The sequence below is a fragment of the Canis lupus genome, chromosome 26, assembly GCF_048164855.1.
Source record: "Canis lupus baileyi chromosome 26, mCanLup2.hap1, whole genome shotgun sequence".
In the NCBI taxonomy this organism is placed as follows: Eukaryota; Metazoa; Chordata; class Mammalia; order Carnivora; family Canidae; genus Canis; species Canis lupus.
This window is the reverse complement of record NC_132863.1, coordinates 1,845,153-1,872,114: the sequence shown is the minus strand read 5'-3', so window position 1 is coordinate 1,872,114 and position 26,962 is coordinate 1,845,153. Positions and strand designations below refer to the sequence as shown.

The window sequence follows — 26,962 nt, the reverse complement described above, 5'->3', positions numbered from 1 at the left end:
GCCCTGGGGAGGGTTCCAAAGTCTCCATAACAAAACATAACAAAAGACACCCCCTGGCCCTTTACTGCTGGCAAGTCCTAGGGTCCCCAGAGCTGTGCGCCACTAGCCCTGGACCATGACCGCACCCACGTGGGAAGTTCAGCGTGGGCGTCCCCACAACCAAATGTGCATTTCTTCTAAATCCCAATGTGGCAGGTGACTTTTACCAAATGGGGTGTAGTCGGCTCCACCGGCCTATCCTCCTCAAGTCAGGCCTGCCCTCCTTCCCGGGCAGCAAAAGCATTTTACAAAACGAAGAGTCTGGAGTTTGCCCAACGCGATACTACACAAACGCCTCCTCATCGAAGCCGCCAGGGCCCTGGTTTGTAGCCCCAGGTGGCCATGGGGGGGGCGGGGGGGCTCCAGGGAGCAGGGCCCTGGGGGGCGGCAGGAGGTCCAAGGCCTCGGGGACGCAAGGCTGAATACACACCCTCCGCCTGTGCAGACCGCAGAGCCCCCTGAGGAGGATGGGTCACCGAGCAGGTGCCGATGGGGTGGGCAGCCCACAGCCCCAGGGCAGCAGGGGTCTGGGAATGCAGCCCCATGTGAACCCCTGGCCACCCCTGCTCCCAGATCATCACAAGGGCACCTTGGCTGACAGCCTTTCTCGTTAACCTGGAAACCCCCCCAACTTTGAACTTTCCTAAAGTGGCGCGTGAGCCTCAAAGAGCCGACAGGAGCAGGCTGGACAGGGAGATCCCGTTAATCCTCAGACACAAATGCCCTGAGGTACTGTGTGCACAACTGGGGACGTCTGTGGGGAATATGGGAACACCTGTGAGGAGTACTGGGGACCCCCGTGACAAGTACTATGGACCCCTATGAGGAAGGAGTACTGAGGACCCCATGAGGAGTACTGGGGAGCCCATGAGGAGTACTGAGGACCCCATGAGGAGTCCTGGGGTTCCTATGAGGAGTACTGAGGACCCCATGAGGAGTACTGAGGACCCCCATGAGGAGTACTGGGGACCCCATGAGGAGTACTGGGGATCCCATGAGGAGTACTGAGGACCCCATGAGGAGTCCTGGGGATCCTATGAGTACTGAGGACCCCATGAGGAGTACTGAGGACCCCCATGAGGAGTACTGGGGACCCCATGAGGAGTACTTGGGATCCCATGAGGAGTACTGAGGACCCCATGAGGAGTACTGGGGAGCCCATGAGGAGTACTGAGGACCCCCATGGGGAGTACTGAGGACCCCATGAGGAGTACTGGGGAGCCCATGAGGAGTACTGAGGACCCCCTGAGGAGTACTAGGGAGCCCATGAGGAGTACTGAGGACCCCATGAGGAGTCCTGGGGATCCTATGAGGAGTACTGAGGACCCCATGAGGAGTACTGGGGAGCCCATGAGGAGTACTGAGGACCCCTTGAGGAGTACTGAGGACCCCATGAGGAGTACTGGGGATCCCATGAGGAGTACTGAGGACCCCATGAGGAGTACTGAGAACCCCATGGGGAGTACTGGGGAGTACTGAGGACCCCCACAAGTACTGGAAGTTGAGCTGCAGGATAATTTCTGCCAGGGGTGGAGAGGTTCCAGAAGCCTCCACAGGACTGGCTCCCTCGTATCAGGACCAGGACGCACAATCTGGCCTGACCGCACTTGTGCACGCGGAGTCGGAGCTCTTCCTTCGCAGCAGTGTCACGCGCAGGCAGCTCTGTTCTTGGGACCCTGCCCCCCAATTACCCCCGCAGCTCACTAACACTCTGCCTTGCTCCTCGAGCCACCGAGACACCTGTCCCCACCCTCCATCCCCCCCGCTGTCGGCTGTTCTGATGGCCACACACAGACGCCTTTGCTCCGACGCCCGGCAGTCCAGTCTTATTAACCAAGGCCTTCCAAGAGCTCCTCGATGCCCCAAAATAGGATTTCCGTTCCCTGGGCCGCCGGAAGCCTTGCCGGCGTGGGAGCCCCCGGGGTGCAGGCCGCCCGCACTCATGCCTCTGGTCTGCACCCCGGCTTCCCACAGCAGATTCGGGCTTTGCAAGTGAACCGGGCCTCAGGGACGCAGCACCAGGCTGAAAGCAAGTGTGATCCGCTCCTGCCGGACTAGGCAGGCTTTCCCGGGCTGCACGGGCCATGCCTGCATCTTCTGGAAGCAAAGCTCGAGCTCCCCAGACACGTGGGGGTGGCTGCTCTCAGGACGTACCTGGTCCCAGGACGCCAGTGGGGGCGGGTTCTCCAGAACCTGGGCTTCTTCCCCAAATGTCAATGCACCTGGAGGATGGCTCACCTTCGTGGGGCTCGTAAAAGGCACAGGATTAGCGTGGAGCTCTAGGGAAAAAGGGAAAAATAAGGCCTGAAGACCAGGAGAGAGGGGATCCCAGGAGCCGTGAGCAGAAGTCCACCCAGGTGAACAGCCCTCCCGGGCGGGTCACGGCGCCGGTGCCCGTGGGACCCGCCTCTGAGAGGGCCGTGTCTGCGCCTGGTGTGGCTTCTGACTCACTAGTGAGGTGTCTCGGAGATAAGTCCGCGCTAGGCGATGCCGGGAGCCCCAAGGACGGAGCCCACGCTCCCACCTGGCCCGGAGGGCTGTCCTCCCTCTTCCGGGGCTTCTCCATCAGGAACATGGGACACAAAGCGGGGGAGCCCCAGCCCTAAAGTCTGGGCGAGGATTTGCTGGGCAAACGTGAAGACCAATAAGATGCGCCAAAGTCTCAAAGCCAGGACGTTCCCACACAAAGCCTCCCTCCGGAGGCCCCCGCCCCGCCCCCGGCACGGCCAGGCCAGCTTCCACCTGCCTCGGCTGATGGGGGTTAGACGGAACATGCATCCGAAGGAAAGCCACAGGCCGCAAAGGGGACCCTCCGCCACGTCGGCAAACCAGGGCTCCGCACGTAAACTGCCCATCTTCCAGCCTCGCCCAGAAACCCCCAGTGAGGAATTTCTGGGTGAGCATCAGTGACTGACTCTGTTTCCCCCCGAAAGGGAGGTGGGGAGACCCACTAGTGAGACCTCTGCTCTTCCCCTCAGGGAAGGTGACCTTGCCTGGAACAAGCCTTTCTTTTCTCTTCCTATAATTTCCGTGTCCTGCCTTCCTGTAAAAATCTTCCATTTTGCGCAACTCCCGAGAGCGTAACTCTACCTGCCGAAGCATGAATTGAACTTACTCAGTGGATTTTTTTTTAAGTGATCTCTACGCCCAACATAGGGCTCGAACTCACAACCCCGATACCAAGAGTCGCCGCTCCACTGACCGAGCCAGCCAGGCGCCCTGGAAGTTTGATTTTTTTTTTTTTTTAAGATTTTATTTATTTATTCCTGAGAGGCAGAAACACAGGCAGAGGGAGAAGCAGGCTCCCTGCAGGGAGCCCGACGCGGGACTCGATTCCGGGACCCCGGGGTCACGCCCTGCGCCGAAGGCAGCCTCTCAACAACCAAGCCACCCAGGCATCCCTGGAAGTTTGATTTTTAAGAATTGCACACGGTTTAAAGCCGTAGAAGCTGGTGCCGGTTTGAGGGTGTTTGTGATGCCCTTTTCTCTAGTCCTGGAGATGCTGGCAAAGGTGCGGCCCCCGGGCAGGTCCCCAGGGCGGTGCCCAGATGCACAGGTAGGAAGAGGCGGTGCTCTAGTTGGATTCCCTCGGGCTCCTCCCACACCCAGCTCTGCTCCAGGGGCTGCCGCAGCCTCTCCTGGAGGCCAGAAGCCAGGATCCCCAGGACCAGCCCTCCCCAGCACCGCCCAGCCCGTGACACTGGCCTCCGCCTCCCCCAACCCAGGACAACGTCCAGCCTGATTTAAATATTTTGAGTCAACACCACTGGATTCGAATCATGCCAATAAAAGGTGACCCAAATTAACCCACAACCATGTTCCCGAGGGTCCTTTAAAATAATGCTGTGAGTGTGGCAACCTGCCACCCATGGAGCAATATGCCAACCTGGGTATGAGGTGACTCCCCAACTAATATGTCCCCGGAAATGTCTGCGAATGAGCTAGGGTGATAAAGCGACTTCTGTTCTCTGAAAGCAAGCGAGTCCCAGAGTTGCTGCGCTCAGGCTATGAGAAGGAAACGCAGTGGAAATGTCCCGGGCAGCAAAAATTATATGAAAAAATCTTGAAGACACGTGGTCACAGAATCACATCAACAGAAATCGCTAGGGGAGAAATGGGCTGGATGAGGGACATCATTCCCCATGACCTTCACAGAGGAATGGGAGCGCTGCTTTGGCCTTGGGTTCAGTCCAGATGCAGAACCCACCCCACACGTGCGCCTCCTGGCGTCTGCAGGCCGGGTGCACCGGGTGGGTGGGAGCCGGGTGGGAGCTCAGATACGCCTCCCCTGCAAAGGAACACTGGAAATTAAGCAACCCTGTGGGATTTCTATTTTCTAGGATCAATAATGGACATCCCGTCCTGCGTTGGTGCAAGGAAACCTCAGCCCTGTGGCCGTGAAGCAGCCCCCGTAACCTGGGCACCCTGTCTCCTAGCTCCGGGGTGGCCCCCAGACTCGGGGGTTCTCAAGGTGCAGCCCCTGCACAAGCAGCAGCCCCCAGGGCCCCTGAGGCATAATGGCTGGGGCAGCCCCAGGATCTCAGTGAGCCCCCGGGGGGCCAATACCCTGGAGTGAGGAGACTCCAGGAGGGGTGGTGGGAAGGCTCTGGGCCACACGGGGCTTCCAAAGCCGAAAGCCTCGCTGACGGGCAAGCCTGGGGCCAGCTGCCGAGTGTTTTCATTCCCTGCCCTCACCTGGCCACAGGGTTAGGATGGCCCCTCTGGAGGTGGCGCCACCGGGCCCTCGGGGGCCAGCTGTCTTCCCAGGCCCTCAAGGAGCACCCCGCCCGAGGCCGAAGCCCCTGCGCCCCTGGCTCCTGCAGGGTGGGAGTCGGCCACGGGTGCCGCAGGAAGTCCCATGGTTTTAGTCACAGCCACCCTAGGCCCACTCTTCCCTCCGGGTCTGTGTGCCCCGCATCCAGTAGACAAGCACGTCGGGGCCACACACGGACGTAAGCACGGGGCCAGTTCTCAAATCATGACTTGAAACGGATTCCTCGTCTGACTGTTAAGTAAGCTCTCTGGCTTCATTCAGCTCGGGGAGCAGAGCAGGTCAGGCTCGCGCCCCCCTCCCCGTCATGACCCCGTCCCCCAGCCACGTTCACCTCTCCGGGGACCTGACCCACAGGGAAGGGAAAGGCCGGACCAGCAGCGACGCGGTGCCAGGGGTCTTTCCCGTGTGCCCCCACCACGGAGCAGGGCGGGGGCAGTGCAGCTACGCCCCAGGCCAGGTCAGGGAGACGGGGGAGAACAAGCAGCTTGGCCTGGCTTGACCTTGAAGGTGATGTTTCCAGCGCCAACCGTCCACGGCGCCTTCCCACGTTCCCCGAGGGCGCCCACCGAGCTCAGGACGTGGCTCTGGGGCCCTGCGTACAGCGGTGGTACGTGACCCTCGGGGCTCCCTGGGCCCACCGACTTCTGCTCTGCTGCCCAGTGGGGGCTGGGGGAGGCACTGGTCACCCCCCTACAAGCTCTGGCCTCTCGGGGCCAGGGGCACCCACGCCTGTGTCCAGGGGGCCGCCAGCCACCCAGAAAGATCCATGTGCAGTGACTCAAATAGGCCTGAACCGAGGTGTGGAGTCCGGGTCTTGAGCAGACGAGGGGCACCCTTCAGGGTACCAGGCTGCGGTGTGTCCGGCGGGTGTGAACCCCGCCCCGAGGCTGGGCTCGCCTCCCCGCGAGGATGCACGCACACACACAGGCTCGCCAGCGGGTCTCCTACCTCCGGGTGTGCCTGTGAGGCCGGGCAGCCTCCTGCTGAGAGAGACGCGGTCTTCTCAAAACTGTCTTCTGGAGGCGAGGGCGCAGCCGGGGCCGCCCGGGGCCGCCGAGCACCCTCTGCAGAACGGGGGCTGACGGGGGGACAGTCTGGGCTGGGGCCTCTGCCAGCTGCCCCGTGAGCCATCCCAGCGTCTCCCTCCCAGCCTCAGCCTCACGGGCTCCCACAGGCCAGGGCCATGAGGAGTGAAAGCACGGGCAAGAGACCAGCTGGAATCGCACACATCACAGGGCACAGCTACAGGCATTTCTGCAGGGCCAGGGGCAGGTCACATGGGCAAGGCCCCTGGGACCCCAGGCCTGCCCCCACCCGAGGCCAGAGCCAAGAGCTGCGCCTGGACGACGTGTGACGGCAGCAGCCCTCCTGAGCAGTGCTCTCAGGGTGCAGACCACGCAGGTGCAGGTGCCCGACGAGGCAAAAACCCTTTCTACTGCAAACAATGGGGTGGGGTGTAGAGAGGATGATGTAAACGTGGGAGAGACTCACCCGGCCCGGGGGCCCCCACCTGGCTCTGGCCACGCTCCCAGAAGATGTGTTCCTGAAGCTGCCCCCCACTCCCCGTGGGACGGCACTGCTCACACTCCAGGGAGGGACAGGGTTCCTGTGCACCCGGGGGTGCCGACGGGCACCTCAGTATTTCCAGCACCAAGAACGACTTTCCTCTCCAGGGCCAGGTGGGCCCAGCTGAGCCCAGGAAGGACCCCGATGCTCCCCCACACTTGCCGGCACCTTCTTCTTTCCCTGAGACTGGGGGACGCAGAGCACTGGAGGGACTCAGGATACCCTCCTCAGGGCCACGGCTTCATGGTAGGTGGTATGGGGGGCACTACCTGGGGCTCAGCCCCATCAAGGGAAACCTGCACCTAAGTCGCTAAGACCCCCATGTGAACAGACCCATCAGGGGGAGGGCGGGGACCCCCATGTGAACAGACGCACCAGGGGGAGGGTGGGGACCCCCATGTGAACAGACGCACCAGGGGGAGGGTAGGGACCCCCATGTGAACAGATGCACCAGGGGGAGGGTGGGGACCTGCCATGTGAAGAGACCCACCAGGGGAGGGCAGGAACCGACCCCTCATGTGAACAGATTCATCAGGGGGGGAGGCAGGGACCCCCCATGTGAACAGACCCAGCAGGGGAGGGCGGGGACCCCCATGTGAACATATGCATCAGGGGGAAGCAGGGACCTCCCATGTGAACAGACCCAGCAGGGGAGGGCGGGGACCCCCATGTGAACAGATGCATCAGGGGGAGGGCGGGGACCCCCCATGTGAACAGACCCAGCAGGGGAGGGCGGGGACCCCCATGTGAACATATGCATCAGGGGGAAGCAGGGACCTCCCATGTGAACAGACCCACCAGGGTGAGGGTGGGGACCCCCATGTGAACAGACCCACCAGGGGGAGGGTGGGGACCCCCATGTGAACAGATGCAGGGGAGGGCAGAGGAATCCCCCTGGCAGGCCTGGAGGGGGAGCTGTTCTGCCTTCTCTGTCCTGGGGCTTGTCCTTAGAGGCCACTGCCACCGTGTGCTCTGGGCATGTCCCCACTCAGGTCCTCCGGGGGCAGCAGCTCCCCCTGCGCCACCTCCCAGGTAAGGCTACGCAGCACAGACCCTCCGGGGACGCCTGGGCCTCTGTGGCTGTAAGGGGACCTCAGGTCCAGGGGGCTCAGACGTGTCCACACGCCGCAGGCTCACATAGGCACTTACGGAGCGCACGCGCACACACGCAGACACAGGCACTCCCGCCTCTGCATACTCGCAGACACGCCAGCACACACACTGAGGACAGGCACACAGTGGAAGGCCAGCTCGGTGCTGGGGTGGGCACAACAGCCAGGAGACCTCCCGTGCCTCCACGGACAGCCGCCGCGGCTGTGACTCCACTGCTTCGGACACAGGGCTCGGTACTGTGCCAAGGGGCCCTGCGTCGGTGGAATTTCTCACAAGATCCAGAGGTGTAGGTAAAAAGTGACGGTGACATCCCCAAGCCCTGTTTCCCATCCTTCTGGGGACAAAGAGGTGGTCCTGCAGAGTGACACAGGGACCACCAAGTGCCAACGGCAAGGCTCCGGGAGCTGCTGGGAGCTATTTGGGATCAAAGCAGAGTGAGGTGATAACAGCCAGAAAACCAGGTGATGGCCGCAGCGGGCAGCGTGGGGACACAGCGAGGAACTGGCCCCCCGGAACCAGCTGCTCCCGTAAACAGGCGGTAACAAGACAGGCTCAGGGAGCTGAGGCCCAGCCTGCTCCTGGCGAGCTCCGGCTGAGGACAGGGATCCCGTTCACCCTCAAAGCGCCCTGGGGGGCGGCAGGTGCGACAGTGGGGTCACGTGCACTTTCCGGAGAGGCCAGGTGTGAGGAGGGGCAGGGGCGGCCTGTCCTGCACAGGCCCCTAGGACGCGGGGCACACGCAGGCCCCGGTGGCCACCTCCGCACACCTTGCTGACCCTGGGCCCGGGGCAGGGCGCGTGGACCGTGGAACTCCCAGGGCCACGGGGCCCAGCACGACGCACACGGGTGTGCAGAGGGGCAACTGGAACGAGGCCTGCGCTCCTGCCCCACGCTCCACGGGGACCCTCGGCACCAGCCTGCCCTGTGCCCCCTGCACCCCTGCATGCCTCAGCTGCACACCCCCCTTCCCAGGGCTGGTCCGAGTCCTCCCAGGGCAAGTCTCTTTTTTTTTTTCTTAATCTTTATCAGTTCCCTTAATTATGTCCACGTTCTAACTGAATTGGGATTTTACAAGAGTTAGTTTTACTCTGTTTCACCCAGGAGACTAGACCACTTGGGGTGAGCCCTGGGAGTAGACTGGAGGGGCTGCATGTCCTGGGGGGTGCTGGGTGCCGCACGCTGTGGCAGGAGCTCGTTCCTGGGGTGGGGGGGCTCGGAGGACGACCCAGGAGCCCGCAGGTCCCACTGAGGCAGCGCTCTGAGCCTGTGATTTCCAGGTGCAGGTGAGTAAACAGACCCCGAGGCCCTGGGGGGTCAGACCTCAGCCGGTGCTCAGCACACACGGGCCGCACTCGGCCTCCCAGCCCGCGGCTTCTCCCAGCAGGAAAGTGTGTACTTTCCACTCCACCAGTCACGGCCTTCACACGGGCTGTGCACACAGGAGGGATCCGCGGCAATCAAACACCCGCCGGGTGGACAAACAAAACCCCTCTCCAGAGCCCTACAGCTGCCTCTGCGACCCCTGGTCACCCTCCTGGCGAATGTGACGGCCCACTTCTGAGCCCCACCCCCACCCCGAGCTGGCGTGGCACCTGCAGTCAGGGCCATCTCCTCCCGTGGGGCCTCGGGGCCCCGGCTGACGCTGCAGGCACAGGACTAACCCAGCACACTGGGACACAGGAGGGGGCCAGCGGGGGCCCCGCACAGCAGCAGTGTCCCTGTGCTGTCCCTCGTGCCAGCTGTGGCCACCTGGGGCCCCTTGAGCCCATTCAGGTACGTGGATCCAGCACCTCCATCCTGTTAGCCACGTTTCCAGGGTCATGTGGGCCTGGGGCCACCACCGTGCCGCTCATGAGGACGCAGAGACGCCACAGAGGTGACAGTGTTGGAGGAGCTTCTCAGGCTGCTTTCCGTGCAGACGCTGTGGACGGAATCGGTTGGTGGTTCCCGTTGGTACTGCCACGGAGGCCCGTGGGGAGCCACCAGGAGTCCCCAGGACGGCTCCGCCCAGTCCTGGAGGCGTTTCCCACAGCTTCCCTGCGCCAGGACTGAGCCCCCAGGAGGGTCTTCTGGGACGCAAGGCACCTGAGGCAGCCGTCCAACCCTCCTTGGTTCTTGCCAAACTTCAATGAACAAAAGCCACCTCTTCAGACTTGTTTTTTAACCACAAACTCCGTGTTTCAGATCTAACACCCGACGCACAGGGCAGCACGGTGCGCACACCTTCCGGCGGCGCGTGCATCAGTCACACGGAGGCAAACAGCCGGACACTGCGGGGTCACCTTCCTGGGCTGTTAGCACAGCCCTTGCTCCCCCGCACCCCACGGAGCTCAGCTGCGTGCACGCGCAGCAGGCCGGCACCCGCGTTCACACCGGACGCTCTACCGCGCCTTTCTGATCCCCAAGGTCCCCACGGCCTGGGCGCAGTGCCCGCCTGTGGGTGCCCCCTGCCGCACGAGCATCACAGCGGCGGGGGGCGGTAATTACACTGCAGCAAAGGTGAGGGAGGTGCGGAGATCCCGGGGGACGTGCACTCACCTTCGTTCCAGGTGTCCCCAGGAAGCGGCTGCAGCAAGCACAGCAGAGGCACTGCTTGCACGAGCACCCTCCAGCCCAGCTCCCCGCAGACGGCGCCCATGGGGCCTCTTGCTCACACCCCAAACCCTGGCACCTCCGATGGGCCTGCAGTGGCGACAGCCGTCCTGTGGCCTGTCCCGTGTCCCAGTGGGGACAGCGAGCCCAGCCCTTAGCACCTTGCCAACCAGCCAATCGTGAGTGTGTTGGGTGGGGGAGCTCAGGTCTCACCCACCCATTCCCCCACCCCTCCCTCTCCATCCCCCCACCTCCTCCCTCCCCCCCCAAGGCCTGGAGCAGCCTCCCCTCAAAGGCGCCTCCTACATGGTGGGAACACACAGGGGCAAGTGTAGCTCCAGCCAGGGAGGTACCCTGGTAACGGGGAGTGACACGGGGCAGGCGCCCTGCACTCCCAGGGGAGGGCCAGCACAGGACACCTGCATGGGACACCTGCATGGCCCTCTGCCAGCTACTCCTGCTGCTGGAGGAGCAACCGTCCCAACACTCACTGTCTCAGCTTCAGGGAAGTTGAGTGTCCACAGATGAGCACTGAAACACCCTCATAGGGGACCATAAGGGATCCCAAACACCTGGGGTGCTCTGGCCACTTGGGCACAGGGCCTCCCTCCTGGTATCCTGATCCTTTCCTTCGCCTCCTCCTCCCCCGCCCCCCTCCATCCCCCCCCCCAATCTTCTCCTCTCCTTCTGCAAAGTTACAGGGAGCAATCCCACCAGCAGGACACAGATCATCACAGAAGTCATCATTCAGCCCTGAAGACTCCAGTGATCACTTTGATTTTTCTCTTAAAAATACATCACAAACAGGAAATCATAAGTACTTTTGCCTAATCCTGTTCCAAGGCAGTCTTGGAAGGGTGGGGTCTATCGGGTCCAGAACACACGCTGGCCCACAGGAGCAGCGCAGGGCCATGGGGGCACCCGCCCGGCTCTCGCCTTCTTCCTTTGTCCTTTTGCCTCAAGTGGTCTCCCCCTTAAATCCACACCAAGCAAAACTCATGACATAGTTAAATGATAAACCATGATCCAGAAATAAGATCTTCGGAAGCTGTTGCCACTTGCGGCCGCCGAGATCAAGTGATGTCAGCCTCACACCACGTGTGCTGGAGGCGGGCCGGGGACAAGGAGAGCCACTGCCGACTCTATGCAGGGAGGTCCCGTGTCCCTAGAGGCAGAGGAGCCACCAAACACCCCAAGTCACCCGGATTGTGACCCTCTGGAGACCCGTCCAGGCCTGGGGGAGCCACTCCCCGGGGGCTCTTCCGCCAGGGGCTGGAGGTCAGCAGGGGGCACGGCCCCCCACCTCCTCACAGGTCTGCCCCCAGGAGGGGACGCCCCAGGCCCCGTCCCGGCCCTCAGTCTCCCCGCCCATCCTGCTCCTCCGACTCACACAGCAAGCAGTCCCTGAGGACAGAGGTGTTCTGGTCACCTGTGCTGGGGCGCAGGGCTGTAGTCACGGCATGCAGGAAGCACGGGCAGGCCCTCCTGGGGGGCCGCTGGCAGGCACCCTAGGACCAGACCCAGGGCTGGTTCCTACCCGGCTGGCCAAGCGCCTGAGGGCTGTGCTCCCTCTGACCCCACAGCAGTGGCCTCCGAGATGCTAAGCCCAGGGCTACACCCAGCACAGGGGTGCAAAGCCGGGGTCTCCCCGGGCCTCCCGGGGTCTCTGCTGGAACCGGGGCTCAGTCAGTGGGGATCAGGGCCCCCCGTCCCCATGCTCCCAGGGGTCATCATCTGCTCATCGGGGACGGGAGGCCCTGCAGCCTGGGCCCCACCACAGGCCCGCCCACCTTCAAGGGCGGGAAGCAATCATTCTGCGCTGTGCCGCTACCTGATGCACAAGTCCGCGTGGCCTCCTGGACCTCAACATGACGAGTCAGAATTTACTTTTCTATCCAGAAAGTACATGCGTGAAGGTAAAAAGTCTAAAGGCCTATGGTGAGCAAACGGCCAGAGATGATGGACTGCATTCCAATAATACATACTACTCAGTCCCTTAAAAAATAATTTATTTTTTCATTACAAAACCGACTAGAAGAGTTTTAGAAAATACTTAAGTTTACAAAGACCAAAATGAAACATTCACAAGTCATCAGGTTTAAGTGCTGCTGCATATTTTTCCAACCTTTTTCTTTTCTTTTAAAGATTTCATCTATTCATGAGAGACACAGAGAGAGAGGCAGAGACACAGGTGAGGGAGAAGCAGGCTCCCTGTGCGGAGCCCGACGTGGGACTCGATCCCTGGACCCCGGGGTCACGGCCTGGGCTGAGGGCAGGCGCTCCACCACGGAGCCCCTGGGCGTCCCCCAACCTTTTTCTGACACCCACACGTACGTGGCTATTCTCAGACCTGGAGTCCGGTCATACCACCTGTAGCTATGATCATAAACACTGCACCATGTCAGTATGTTGTTTCTGTAACGTTACTTTGAGAGCAGAAAACACTGTCGAGCCATAGGTTATTTAACAGATCCCCTATGAATTCATATTTAGGATATTTCAGGGATTTTGGTACAACAATACAGAACACCTTTAATTATCTGTGTAAATCCCTATAATAAAAAGTATTGGGTCAAAGGGCAGACAGCCCTTTCTAAGGCTTTTCCACACGTAAAAACCCAACCAGAGCCCAGCAGTGGCTGCAGGGTTAATGTCTCTCCCGTATCCCATCCTGACCCACATCCTAGCTCAGGGTTCACGTGGAGAAGCCAAAAAACCCAGCAGAGCTCAGGCTTCCTTTCAGATCTCCCATCGGGACCCCCATAAAAGGCCACGATTCCAAGCGCAGCTCTGCCCTTCTGCCATCCACCGAGAACTGGAAGGCCGCTCGGCACCTGGCCAGCCCCACACGACGGAAGCCGCAGAGCGAGTCTCCCGGGTGTAGGACGTGACTGAGGGGCTCAGCACTGGGACAGACGAGTCTCAAAATATGTTAACTGTTCAAGTTATGTTCACGTTTCTAACCTGAGCTAACGGAACTGCAGTGGTTACTGCTCAGCACAGCAGCTTGCTGGTTTCCCTAAGCACCCGTGGGAGAGAAAGCCGTCCTCAGTCAAGGCTCTGAGACCCAGGGAAGCACGAAGCAGGGCGTCCTGCCGAGCGGAAGACAAAGACCCCTGCGTCCTGACCCCCGGAGACAGCCTGGGTGGCCTTGCCCACACGGAGACTTGGGCCAGCCCCGAAACCATCAACACAACTCTACACGCAGAAAGAAATCACCTGTGGGTTTACAGCACTTTAGAACCTGCGTGCAAAGCTACTTGACCACAGCAGAGTTAAAATGAAGACGCTCTTCCCAGACTCGTGAAGTGACTGGTGGACACGGAGCCTGAAACGTGTAGGATTCGTTACTCTGGACGCACAGCGAAGCCTGGAGAGAGGGCCACCGATCACGCGTCAGAGGCCTGGATTCGAGTGCCATCCCTGCCACCAGCTCGGCGTGCCTGGGTGCACTGCAAGATCCACTCTGACAAAGGATCTCAGGCGTCTGTGCCGCTCCAGCCTGGACAGGCCCTCCAGCAACACCGGATGCCCAAAGGTGGGATGCAAAAATACACACGCCGGACGCCGGAGGAGCTGAGGCGCGGTGGCCACAGGGGGCGGCCAGGAGCCACTGCGCCACCACCTCGTGCTACAAACCAGTACTGTACACTCACTCTGTGCGAAACATCATTTGGATAATCAGCAGTGACCAACTTCCCAGGTCGGTAACTATCACAGCAAAAAAAAGGTTTATGAACTATCTTCAGGCTGCTTCACTGAACATCATGATTTCCAAGTCTTACTGCAGCAAGGAGAGAAGAGAGAAGAGACACTTGAAAACTGGAACGATATGAGCTTTAAAGAGTTGCTTGAGGGCAGGCAGCCCTGGTGGCTCAGCGGTTTGGCGCCACCTGCAGCCCGTGGTGTGATCCTGGAGACCCGGGATCGAGCCCCACGTCAGGTTCCCTGCATGGTCCCTCTGCCTGGGTCTCTGCCTCTCTCTCTCTCTCTCTGAATAAATAAATAAATAATCTTTAAAAAAAAAAAAAGAGTTGCTTTAACAAATGCTACGTCCCACGCGAACGCTCACTGACAAGCATCAGAAACAGCACTCGCGACCCTGGGTCTTACCACGCGCTCCAACGCGCTCAAGTGGCTGGAAGACAACTGCTCAAGGTTGCAGATTCCTCTTCCGCTTACCCTAACCCCGCACCTCACTTCTCGGCCTTGACATGCCAGTTAAGACGCGTCACAGCGGCCTCCCCACAGCGGGATCGGATGGGGCAGCGTCGGTGGGGGGGGGGCGGGAAGCAGGGCCAGGGGGCTCTGCGTGCTGCAGCTGGACACCCGTGTGACTGAGGCGGCCACAGGGCTGCCCCGGCCGGTTATCAGGCTCCGAGGACAGAGCCAGGGGAGGGTGGGGTGTAGAAGCCTAAACCTACCTGAAGTCTGGATAAACACAGTCTCTTTTCCTCATTTTCCACATCTTGACAACAAAACAGACACGAGAACAAGGGAGAATAAAATGTAGTATGTTTATCCAACTGTCTTTCATTAACCCAACTTTTAGCCAGAAAATTTCTGAAGAAGTAAAATGCACAGACTTGCATGGCTCTACACATGGCCCACGGCCAGCACGGCGCAGCCCCGAGCTCCTGGGCAGGGACCGGTCTATGATAGGGCTGGGATGAAGTACTGCAGGGAAACGTCCTCGTGGAGCAAATCAAAGTGGATAATCTTGTTACTGACGAGGTCTGAGGAGAGAAGAAACCCTGTCACTGCCAAGAGCCCCAGCACTGCGGCCCACCTCCCTGGGGACAGGCTGCAGTGGAGGACAGGGCACAGGAGGGGTGCACGTCGCACCGAAGCCCAGGTCAGGTGGCGCACACAGGGCGAGGGGCACATTCCTTGGGAGCCCTGCTCGCTTCAATGGCCATGAGAGGCCCTAGCGAGAGGCAGTGGTGACGGCAGGGCCACAGCCAGCACGGGCAGGAGCGCGGGGGCGGGTGAGGGGACCCCATGGAGCCCATGAGGGTAGGCCAGGCCAAGTGCCAGGCTGCGGAGGGACCAGTCACAGGGGCCGTGGGTGGGGCAGGCGGAGACCCAGGGTGTGGGGCAGAGGAGTGGGACGCTGCAGGACGCCACCCCGGGCCAGAAACCACAGACAGAAAAGCTGGTTTGAAATATCAAGCAAAGGGTAGGAGAAATCCAAGTCGTACTGTGTCACAATCCCTGGCTCATCACTGACCTCTGGGGATCCCAGTCACCTTTCTGAGGGCTCAAGCCACTCAGCTGGCCGCCTGGTGTAGAACCCACAAGGCCCGCTGTCCTGAGCGGGCCACGAGGGGGGGGGACTCAAGGGCAATGCCCCCCTCCCCCCGGGCTTCCACTCTACACAGGGCAGGGCCGGTTTGCACTGGCGCCACCCAGCAGCCTGTGCAGAGCCTGTCAGCAGACGGGAGGGCTGGCTGAAGCCTGGTCCGACCCCACACCAAGACGCAGCTCCCACCCTCAGCCCTAGAACCCACAACAGGCCAGGCCAAGGGTTCTCGGGATGCAGCGCACGCAGACCCTGGTACCCACCCCAGGATCCGGCCATTCCAGCATCTGCGACCATAACCCTGACCCTCGGTCACCGTGCCCCATCGCCCCATCTAGTGGACGTGCTCACTGCCCTCCCGTGATCTGCTTCACTGCGTGTCTCCTTCTATGGGGCTGCTCCTCCTTGGCAGGCACAGCCACCTACAATTTTCTGTTCCCGTCAGGTGCGCTCCTGGGCCATCCTGAGCGCCGCTCCCAGGTGGCCGGGCGCTCAGCCTGCCGGCTCCTCTGTGGAAGGTGTGGCTCCCTTTCAGATGCCCTGATCGGAGTGGCGAGGAGACAGAAAGAGCCATGGAAAGCTCAGGGCGAGCAAGCCCTTCCTCCTGTGTAGCCAATAACTCCTGAGAGCCAGGAGGGAGGTGCAAGCTGAGGAAGATGGGGCCGACCGCGATCCAGGGCCCACAGGCAAAGATCGGGACAGGAGGCAAACGGCCAGGTAGGGGACAACTGTAGGCAGCGCTCAGGGTTCGACCCACGAAGGCAACAGAGGCAGAGCAGGGGAGCTGGGGCCAAGCCCACTTGACGTCAGGGGCTCCTCTCAGCAGGTCAGACTGGACGATCAGCACCCGTTGTCTGGAAGCCTCCCCGGATACAGACCCACACAGCCCCGTGCCTAGCCAGCGAAGCTGCAGGCCACCAGGCGCTGCTAAATCCAGGAAACCCCAAACACCCACCTGCCCGAGAACACCGGGTCCCTGTGGCTGAGCTGTGTCTGCACTGAGGAGACCACGTACCGTCACGGGCCTGCCTCTGATTATGGGATCTGAAACGTGGACAACGATACACACACACACTCACTGCACACAGCCCTCGTAGGGTTCACTTGCTGTCCAGCGAGGAACTGCAGGAGCTTCCGGATGTCTATGTGCACTTCAGCCATCTGCTCGGGGGGTCTCTCCTGAGACGCGTCTTCAGAGGCTACAATGACACGGACAGTGTGAGAGGTGACCGGGAAGTGTGGGGACTTAAACGGACGATTCCCGTTGCCACTGGCTGGCACAGCCTGGAAATACAAAGTGTGAACACAGTCGTGGCTCAGCAAGCAGCTACCGAGGCCTTCCCTCTAAAACACTGTGCAAAAAAAAAAAAAAAAAAAAAAAAAAAAAAAAAAAAAAATAAAACACTGTGCAAACTCCCAGGGACTCTACCTGAAATATGACCCACTCTCCCCATTTTGGTCCAAGGAAATGGTTCCTGCTAGCCCCCTGCCACATGCTGAGGAGCGGGACCACACAGCTCACATGTGACTGCTCCTCCTTGGGAACGAGGGGGAAGAAACGGTCCTTCCCCCTCTGGCCAAGCATCACACACCCTTGTTGTAACACATTAAAATAAAGAAAACGAGTAACACGGAAGGCACTCATTTCACATGGCTGTCAGCAAAGCCTCGCCAGGTGGACCTCCCATGGCTGGATCAGCACATGCTTCGCTATAGAGTGGACCCCCCTAGGATGCACCTCTCTTAACGCAACGTGCACTGACACACCCTAACTGTAGCACCGGGGGTCCTATCACACGGTTGAGAACGTTGGAGGGGGCCCCAGGGGCTCAGTGGTTGAGCACCTGCCTTCGGCTCAGGTCATGACCTCAGGGTCCTGGGATCGAGCCCTGTATCTGGCTCCCTGCTCAGCGGGGAGCGTGCTTCTCCCTCTGCCTCTCCCCGACTCAGCTCTTGCTCAAACAAATAAAATAAAATACTTTTAAAACTTTAGAGAAAGAACAGAACACACCCGGGATCGATCCGTTTTCCACATCATCAATGGACGTCCCAGGGCCCCGTGTGGCGTCCGCTCCAGCACCCGCTCTGTGTGTCCCAGGAGCTCTGCAGGCACCACTGGGCCCCCTCACCCCCGGCGCCCCTGTCACCCTGTCACTTGCCGCAACTGAACTGGTCCCGTGATGTCCCAACACCACAGAGGGGACGAAACATCAGGTCAGGCGAAGAAAGCTGTTATGTGCTAACCTAGTCCATAAATACTAGGGACTGCAGCGGCAGGAGGTGAACCCTGTCTACCCGGTGTCACTATTCCAGGGCAGAAATGGGCAGATACGGGCCCCTGGGGCCCCAGGGACCACAGGTGCAGGCGCTGCTCCTCAGGCCAAGGCGGCTGAGCTTCCCCAAGCCTGAGACCCCGTCAGCCGCATTTCTCCCGTTCTGCAGGCAGAGATCTGAGCAAGCTGTGCCCCCCGAAACCACGTGTTCCACACACAACACGACCCCTGGGAACACGTACCGGGCGGAGGGTTCCCAAGGTCTTTGAAGTGAGTTGTGACACACACTAGTTCTGTTTCTATTTTCAAGTTCAACTCTCCGCTGAGGTTTGCTTCCATGATCTGCAAATGGAGTATTTTACAGTCTTAAAAAAGAAGGAAACAAAAGGGGGAGAAAGAAGATCAGCTCCTGCTAAACCAGGCAACACAGCGGCCGCCAGCTGCAGCCCCCTCGGGGAGGGAGGCCCACCCGACACCCCGCAGCCCCCGCGGCCCCCGCAGGAGGGCCCATCAGAGCAGAGACCGGGGAGAGGCGGCAGCAGCCTGGCCCCAGGATCTTGGCAGGTGCCCGCGCGGACAGGAAGCCATGGGGGCGAAGCACAAGGGGAGTGGAACGGGAGGGGGGTTTCCAGGAGGGGAGGACAAAGAGCGAGAAGGGATAGCGGAGGGGCCGCCGTGGAGGCGGCGTGCTGTGACGTGCCGTGGTCACAGCAGGACAGAGCCCTAAGCCCTGAACCTCAAAACCATCTGGGGTCCCACTCTCATGCCGAAAATGAGAACCCGTGCTCTAGAGGATTCCTCAAAGGACTGTGGTCAAGCCCCAAAGGACTGTGGTCAGAGAAGACAGCCAGCACGGTGGCAAGAGCGCTCGGAGACGCAGGGTCCAAGCAGCCGCGTCCAGCTCCGCGAGGGCAAACCGCCGGGAACAGAAGGGAGACAGCAGAGCCCGAGTTGGGGCCGGGTCGCCGGTAGAGACAGCAGAGGAGGACACGGGATGGCATGGTGCCCAGCAGCAACACGGAGCCCTGGGCAGCACATGAGGGCCCAGCGGTCCCCGGGAGCCCTGGAAATGGGGAGGGGATGCACCTGCATCCGCCTGCGGGGAACGCTGCCCGCACAGAGGAAGGCCGGCCAGAGCGGCTCACGGCAGGCTCCAGAGAAGGCCCCTCGCCACGCCTGTCCCCACCGCGAAAGCCACTCCTCGCAGTGACTCAATCAGAGCGGAAGCCCGCCCGCCCTGGAGAGCACGCGGTACAGGCCAGGGTGGCGGGAACGCCGAGCAACACGACTCCCAGGTCGTCTGTCCCAAGCGACCCTCTGGGAGGCGGCTCGACGGGACCGCAGGCAGTCTGCTGTCCCCGTACGGCGCAAGCAACACCCGCGCCACTTACAGGGGAATGTGGGAGCAGAGTCCCATGGGAGCGTTTCCGTGCTGACAACGGGGACATCCTCAACTGCTACAAACAGGAGGGGCATGTGGAAATCAGGAGAAGCTTGTCCACAGCTGTATTCTCTAAGCTGTCAAACCCATATTCTAACTACAAATGCAACGTAACTACAAAACTTTGAGAATCTCCTGGGAACATAACCCGTTTTTAAAAACCAAGCTCAGGAGTGCCCGGGGGGCTCAGTGGGTGAAGCCTCTGCCATCGGCTCAGGCCATGATCTCGGGGTCCTGGGATCGAGCCCCGTGTCGGGCTCCCTGCGCGGAGGGGGGCTGCTTCTCCCTCCGCCTGCCCGTCCCCCTGCTTGTGCGTGTGTGTGCATGTACTCTCCCTGTCAAATAAATAAGTTCTTTATCACAATTAAAAAAAAAAAAGGGAAAAAACCAGACTCAAGGTTGGGAGGTGAGATTTCCAAATTTCGAAAGGTCTGGAGATGTGGCATTTCCGTCTGCACTGCCAGCAGAGTGGCTTGGTGACCTGCACTGAGGGACAGGCCCCGGCCAATCCCCAGAACCCGCCTCCCAGTCTCCCAGCCTACGCCACTTCCAAGGTCACAGACAGCTCTCCTTTCCAGCTGCAGCCTCCACCACCAACCAGCACGCTTGGGTAACGGGACTAAACCCACCAGTGAGGTTCACAGAAAGATGCGTGTGCCGCCGTATAGCCCACGGCCTCGCGGACCAGCCCATGGCATGCGGTCTCTCTCCCAGGTGTCGGCACCTGCCCCCCTCTAAAGCCGGAGGTCTTCGGGAATCCACAGAGCTGTCTGCAAGTCGGCAGTTTTGGTTACCCACCAAACCCAGAGGCTGGTGGGAAACCTGAGACCTGCGGGGAGTCGGGGGGGGACTCGGCCCGCAAGGCTCTGGGCTCGGGCAGCCGCATCTGTACGCAGCAAGCGCAGTCTGATATTCCTCATTCCTGTCCCTTAATACCTGTGAACTCAAGTATTTCTCATTCTAGAAACAAAATTAAAAACCTCTCTGAACTTGACTGAGCACTTATCTGGAGTTTAAGATTTTTATTTCTAGGTCATCTCTACCCCCGACGTGGGGCTTGAACTCACAAGCCTGAGACCGTGAGCAGGAGAGGCGCAGAAGCCAGGCAAGGACCCACAGGCTCCGAGCGTCCCAGGCGCCTCTGATGACTTGAAATTGAATAGGAAACAGTCCTCCAAAGATCGGACTGTTGCATAATCTTGGAAACATGCCCTCGAACGTTAAGTGCTTGCTGTCAACTCTCCATGTGAACCCAGACACATGCTGTCGCATTTCTGAGCCCATCCTCCTGGAATCCAGCACAGAACCTGAGCAAAATAACATAAAACAACCTGCAGGTTCTCACTGCCTTTGAAGTGGTTTCACATCAAGATTTCATTCAGGAAAGCAGCCTGCCAGGCTCTCCTAAGCTTTCTTCTGATCCTAAAACCGAAGTGATCGCACACGAGCCCACCCACTGGGGCACCAGCAGGGTCTGGAGTGTAATGGCCACCAAAACTCAGGGACAGAGGGACAAAGGCCTAGTCCTCTGAGCGCGGGCCACCGAAGGCTGGCTGTGACCATCCTTGGGAACATCAACCGCTCCAACGTTACTCTATTTCTCACGGGGCTGGGAAAGCCCTTACTTCTCTGTGATTTCGCCAGTGACCGTCCCCTACCACTTCTAAGCGTGACCCAGTGCGCTGGGCAGCCAGCAGGAAGCGTCCAGAGCAGCAAAGCTCCCATGAAGATGTGCCATCCTGCTCACCTCGGGGGATACCTGGCACAAGGCCAATGGGCTGCACGGTGTGGCCAGGAGGGGCCTCAGGCCCACGTGGCCCGAGGACCACCCCTTGCCACAGCGTCACAATACCATCACCCCTGCTTTAACCACAAAGCTGACGAGTGCAGTTTCTGAGCTGAGGGCAGGCGGAGCAGGACGGGGCTCTCACCTCGGCCACTGCAGGCGGTGCCAGGCCAGGCAGCAGGCACACCAGGCTGCGCATCGGGACTTGGTCCCAGACCCCAACCCACACCTCCTGAACCAGAACGTCAGCTGGCTCTCCCTGCAGGCCTCCCCGCTCCTGCCTGGGACCCCAAGTACAGCCGCACGGGCCCCACCCCGTACCCAGGAGGTAGGGAAAGACCGGGGGGCTCAGCCCGGGTGTCAGCACCTCCTGGAGGGGGATCTGCGCAGGCTGAGCCCCCTCCTTTCCCTCTCTCCCCCTTCGGACGCAGACTTCTGGTCAGGCTCACTGAGCTGTGTGCCTGGCCACTCCAGAATACTTCCCAGCAAGAGTTCCAGACTGTAGCAGCCACGGCATGAAATCTGTTTTTAAACATTCCAGAGAGGGCAGCCCCGGTGGCGCAGCGGTTTAGTGCCGCCTGCAGCCCGGGGCGTGGTCCTGGAGACCCGGGATCGAGTCCCACGTCAGGCTCTCTGTGTGGTGCCTGCTTCTCCCTCTGCCTGTGTCTCTGCCTCTCTCTCTCTGTCTCTATGAATAAATAAAATAAAATCTTTAAAAAATTTTAGAAAATAAATAAATAGGGATCCCTGGGTGGCGCAGCGGTTTGGCGCCTGCCTTTGGCCCAGGGCGCGATCCTGGAGACCCTGGATCGAATCCCACGTCAGGCTCCCGGTGCATGGAGCCTGCTTCTCCCTCTGCCTGTGTCTCTGCCTCTCTCTCTCTCTGTGACTATCATAAATAAATTAAAAAAAAAAGAAAAGAAATAAATAAACATTCCAGAGAGAGAAAAACATCTCTGATGGCTCTGGGCCCCTGTGCTGAGTCATTTCCACTGAACCAAAAGAACACTCAGAGCCCTGGATTAACTGCCCTGCCTGTCCCCCCATGTGCCTCACGAAGCCCCTCAGAGCCTCTTGGGGGTGCCCAGAGTTGCCCCAGAGGAAGCTCCCAGCCTGACAGCTGGATTCACGTGAAAGCAGCCACAAGAAAACGCAGACATTTGGGGGTAGCCTCGTCCCGGGCTAAGTGGACAGGACCCTCCATTCACGGCCAGCACCAGTGACTCCTTAAACAAACACGTATTAGCAGATCAAACATGGAACGTCGTGTCCAACATAGGAAAGAAGGCCCAAAACCGCTAAACACATCCTCACGAGGCCACAGATGCAAATACACGGGACGAGGGCCACGGTGGATGCTCTCCCCGAGGGGAGGCAGCAGAGAAGCCCCAGAACAGGATTCTGCTGGCAGCTGTGAAAGTGCTGGCTCTGCACCCAGGCCAGGTCTCCGGGGCGCCCGGACACCACAAGGCGGGGCATGAAGGCATCCATACCTCCAGCAGGCGCGGCCTTCTCCCAGGGCACGCGGCCCAAGCCAAATGCTTGTAAGATACGTGAAATGCCCTTTTCTGAAGAAGTCACCACTTACAAGGTGATTGCTGATGTTCTTCATTTTTTCCACGATGCTCTTCATCGTCTTCAAGGCTGGTAAGTAAATACTAACCTACAAAACCAACGAGGAACATCGAAGGTGTTAGAAACATGATCACGGTCAGGTAGTGACAGGGGCTCACTACCCGTCTGCGATGCGTGTGTGCTTAGCAGCTCTCAAGGCCCGTTCTCTAGTTGTCTGAATAAAGTTCCTTTAAAAACACGAAAAGAAGGACGCCTGGGTGGCTCAGTGGTTGAGCATCTACCGTTGGCACAAGGCGGGACCCCAGGGTCCCGGGATCGAGTCCCGCGTCGGGCTCCCTGCACGGAGGCTGCTTCTCCCTCTGCCTGGGTCTCTGCCTCTCTCTCTGTGTCTCTCAGGAATAAGTAAAATCTTTAAAACACAAAAATATGAAAAGAAAAACAACTTTACCACCCTGCTACCTCCTCCTGCCTCTGGTCACCTGGGCGACGGCGTCCCTGTGGGCATCCGCCTGGGGCCAGGCCGGCAGCCCTTTAGCCAAGATGCCCCTGCATGGCCGGCGGGATGATGCAGCACCATCCTCTGCCCTGCAGGGCCACAGCCACACGCTGGCCCCACCCCACACGGATAAACCCTGCGAGGGAGCCTGGCTCCAGCCCTCAGCCCGGGCTCCGAACAGCGCCTGAGACGGTGCAGTCCCTGTAGGGACCTGCCAGCAGGAGTAAACGGTCTCCCCAGTCTGTGTCAACACTTCCCTTTCCAGAAATTGTGAGCAAGAGGCGGAGGACTCTGTGGCACCGCCCTGACTCTCGGGGGCTCTGGGAGGCCCCCCGGCAGGACCCGCTCTTATACACGTCCTGGACAGCGCTCCCCACAGATCTGTCCCCTCTGTGCCCCGCTAACTCCAGTGCTACGACCCAAGCACTTCTCTCTCCGTGTGTCGCGTGTGGTGTTTCCGCCAAGTGCAGCGCTATCTTTAGGTATTTTACATAATCCACAAAAGGCAATTACTGCAATTCTTTTCCTGAAGTATCCTTTAAAAATGACTAGCATTTCCTCTCAGGTACTGTATGATTTTTAAATAAAATAAACTACAAGACCGTATCTGAAATCAGGGAACTGGAATCACAGCACTGAACACGTCACGAGCGAAAGACAACTGGCATCACTCACATCGGAGTCTGGGATGGTAGGTTCTTGCAAATCCTTCCACAGCTTTCTAGGAATAACCTTGACGGGGATGTCATGGGTCACCACGCGACTGCTGCTCGACACAGATAACTGTCAAGAGAAAAATTAAAACATATTCTCGTAGCGTGAATTAAAAAGACAGAATAACTGAAGGATAAATGGAAATGGGTACCCAAATCTAAGTGGAACGGCCTCAATTTGTTCATCAAGGCACATTCACCAGATATTTAGTGCAGGCCTGTTTGGCTCTTAATCCTGTAACAGGTTAGATGTGTGGGAAGTAACACAGGGTCCCCAAGTTCCAGGGGCACAGGTGGGTCAATGAGCAAGAAAACCAACACCCACAGGGGCATCCGGGGCTCAGTCGGTGAAGCATCTGCCTCTAGCTCAGGCCATGATCTTGGGGTCCTGGGATCGAGCCCCGAGTGGGGCTCCCTGCTCGGCGGGGGTCTGCCTCTCCCTCCGCCTCTCCTCCTCCCCCACTGCTCAGGTGCACACATGCAAACATGTGTTTTCTCAAATAACTAAATAAGTAATCTTTAAAAAAGGGAGGTGGCTGCATTGAGGGAAGGTGAGGAGGAAGGGCACTGGGCTGCAGGTCTCAGGGAGCCAGAAAGGGAGACATTCCAAATGGAAGCCTGAGGGCCCCCAAAGTCTGGGAGCTGGGAAAGAAGAGGATGCTCCAGGGGACCATGTGGACGGCGGGAGTCGGTGATTTGGCTCCAAGACAGCGGGGGCCAGGCGCGCAGGGTTCTGGACATCATGGTAAGACACGTCAACCCCATCCTGTGGGTCAAGAGAGCCTACAAGGTGTGTGTCCCGAGGACAGCCAGGCAACAGAGGCTTCTGGAAGCAGCACTGACAGGTGTGCATGCTGGGAGAACAGGAGGTCACCCGAAGGTGTCAGAGGGGACGTGGGGAAGTCCTCCCAAGGTGCAAACAGACAGAGAGCATGATTTGTGCACGAGGTGACCACACCTGTAATGGGAACACGCAGTCGGAAGCGGGGTGGGGAGGGCCCTGGCACGGGGAAAGACAGGGTCCCAGCCCGCGGCAGGAGCGCAGCACCATTTACACACGAGGGGGCCTGACTCCCGTGGAAAGCAAGTGTCTGCGCGCACATCCCTCCTGCTGGTAAGCCAACTAGCTTCCCGTGTGCTGCTGCAAAGTCCGGATTCACAGCCACTGGTAACCCGGCCGGGGCGGCTCCGCGCTGCCCCCCACTCACCAGCTCTATCGAGACCGTGAGGCAGGGAAAGTGCTTATTAGTCAGCTTGATCTTCAAGGCTCTGGCGTTCTGGGCCGTTTTCAAAGCTCGAGATAAATTTTCCGCGGTTAGGTCTAAATAGATGGCGTTGTTCTCCGCAGAGATGCCCTCCATCTGGAACTCGCTGAAGAAGTTCTCCTGAGGGAAGGCGAGGAGGGGACCCTGTGGCCTTTCCCAGGGCTCCCGCGGAGGTGCCCCGGCCGCCCGCGCCTCCTCTCACCTGCTCCAGCTCACACCACATGCTCACCCCTGCGCTGGCCACTCTGTCCGACAGCACGAAGTTCAGCTTCTCCGGGCTGATGCGCAGCGTGCAGGTCTTGGCCAGCTTGGCGATCATGGCACTGACCCCTGCGGGGAGCGAGGGCGCAGGGCAGCTGCTTCAGGAGGCTGGTGCGAAGGGGCCCGGTGCAGCGCCCGGGGAGGGGGGGGGAGGGGGACGGGACGGGACGGAGCGGGGACGGGGAGGGGGAGGGGACGGGGAGGGGGAGGGACGGAGCGGGGAGGGGGACTGGGACGGGACGGAGCGGGGACGGGGAGGGGGAGGGGACGGGGAGGGGGAGGGGACGGGGACGGGACGGCGGCGCGGGGCTCCCTCTCACGCTGGGCCACAGGGCTGCAGGCCGAGCCGGGGCGAGCCCAGGGCCCCCCCCCACGCTCGTCTGGCCCAAGGCAACTTCCCCGACCGTCCTGGGCGCCGGCTCAGCCCGCGGGCCCCACCGGCCTCCAGCCCCCCTTCCCCCCCTTCCCCCCCTTCCCGGGGGCCCATCACCCCCCCGCCCCGCGCCGACGCTCTGCCCCACGCCCTTCTCCCCGTCGCCGCGCGCCCCGGCATCCGCCGGCCCCCGCCCCCGCGCCGCCCCCGCGCCCTCCCCGCCGCCGCTCACGGGTGAAGTGGTTCAGACAGGCCGCGTCCACGATCTTGGCCCGAAACTTCATGGCGGGACCCGCGCCGCCCGGGCCGGCGGGCGCTCCCCACGTGCCTGCAGCCGACCGCCGGACACCGCGCCGCGCGGGGAGGGCGTCAGCGCACGGCGGGGCGGGCGACCGGGGTCACATCCGGGGGAGGCGGGGATGGGGGGGGGCTCACGTCCGGGGGGCGGGGCTCCGGGGCACATCCGGGGCGGGGCTCCGGGGCACATCCGGGGGCGGGGCGGGGCAGGGGCGGGGCGGGGCGGGTGCCGGTGTGGGGGCGGGGCGGGGCGGGGCGGGGGCTGCAGCGACGGCCGGCACCGGCAGAGGACGCTCGTGTGCTGATGCGCTCCGATATCCTACAACTTTTTAAAAATGTCTTATTCATTTATTCACGAGGGACACACGCAGGACAGAGGCGGAGACCCAGGCGGAGGCAGAAGCAGGCCGCACGCAGGGAGCCCGCCGGGGACCCGACCCGACCCGGACCCAGACCCGGACCGGACCGGACCGCCGCAGCAGCCCCCAGCCCGAGCGCCGGCCGCCCCCCGTGTCGGGCGCTGATGGGCGCGCTCGCCCCGCCTGCACTCAGGGTGTCTGTCGAAACACGCGCACTTAGTCCCCCGGTGTTTCCGGCGCCCTTCTCTGGGCCTTTCTAGTCCTTGTTGGTTTCGCCCTCTTTCCCCCTTAGAATCCCTTGCCGGACGGGCTCAGCGGTCCTGAACTCCTTTATTCGTTGCCTGTCTGGGACACTCCCGATCTCTCCTTCCGTCCTGGACGACAGCCTCGCCGAAGAGAGGATTCTTGGCTGCGCACTATTCCCATTCAGCAAATTGAACATGTCCTTCCCCTCCTTTCTGGGCTGCCGAGTCTGTGGGCAGATCCGCCGAAACTCGACTCACCTCCTCGTCGGTCGGGGACTCCCGCCCCCGCAGCCCCGCCTCGGCCGTCAGGACCCTTTCCTTGTCTGTGTATCTCGTGAGTCCAGCTGCCACGTGCCCCGGCGGCGTCGGCTGCTCGCGAACTTAGTGGGAGTTCTCTGTGCTCTCGGTTTCAGTGTCTGTGTCCTTCCTCGGGTTAGAGAAGTTTACATAATTTGTCCAAGTAAAACTTCTGCCCCTTTTTCTCTCTCTTCA

At 60.4% G+C, this 26,962-nt stretch overlaps 1 protein-coding gene and 2 long non-coding RNA genes across 10 annotated transcripts; 2 read left to right on the top strand and 1 right to left on the bottom strand.

Moving 5' to 3' along the window:
* The first annotated feature begins 45 nt into the window (after window positions 1–45).
* LOC140617945 (uncharacterized) lies at window positions 46–13,621 on the top strand. 2 transcript variants are annotated; one of them, XR_012018094.1, is made up of 6 exons: window positions 46–361; window positions 689–768; window positions 4,380–6,214; window positions 6,487–6,625; window positions 7,372–10,263; window positions 10,786–13,621. It is a non-coding gene; the product is annotated as an uncharacterized lncRNA (long non-coding RNA). The 2 variants fall into 2 exon arrangements; XR_012018093.1 differs by having other exon boundaries at window positions 10,780–13,621.
* Window positions 12,077–25,961, bottom strand: LOC140617943 (checkpoint protein HUS1). 7 transcript variants are annotated; one of them, XR_012018091.1, is made up of 10 exons: window positions 25,802–25,961; window positions 25,138–25,265; window positions 24,879–25,055; window positions 23,633–23,740; window positions 22,475–22,549; window positions 17,902–18,001; window positions 16,466–16,585; window positions 15,741–15,926; window positions 14,509–14,820; window positions 12,077–13,868 (listed from the first exon to the last, which is right to left on the bottom strand). XR_012018091.1 is itself a non-coding variant. In XM_072799776.1 (9 exons), the coding sequence occupies exons 1-8, from the start codon at window positions 25,851–25,853 to the stop codon at window positions 15,757–15,759; spliced, it is 903 nt and encodes a 300-aa protein (XP_072655877.1). In that variant the 5' UTR covers window positions 25,854–25,961; the 3' UTR covers window positions 14,588–14,820; window positions 15,741–15,756. The 7 variants fall into 7 exon arrangements, 5 of the variants coding, with proteins under 5 accessions (XP_072655880.1, XP_072655881.1, XP_072655877.1 ...); XR_012018092.1 differs by lacking the exon at window positions 15,741–15,926 and having other exon boundaries at window positions 25,165–25,265; XM_072799776.1 differs by lacking the exon at window positions 12,077–13,868 and having other exon boundaries at window positions 14,588–14,820; window positions 25,165–25,265.
* Window positions 24,853–26,962, top strand: LOC140617946 (uncharacterized). Its single transcript, XR_012018095.1, has 2 exons — window positions 24,853–25,307; window positions 26,226–26,962. It is a non-coding gene; the product is annotated as an uncharacterized lncRNA (long non-coding RNA).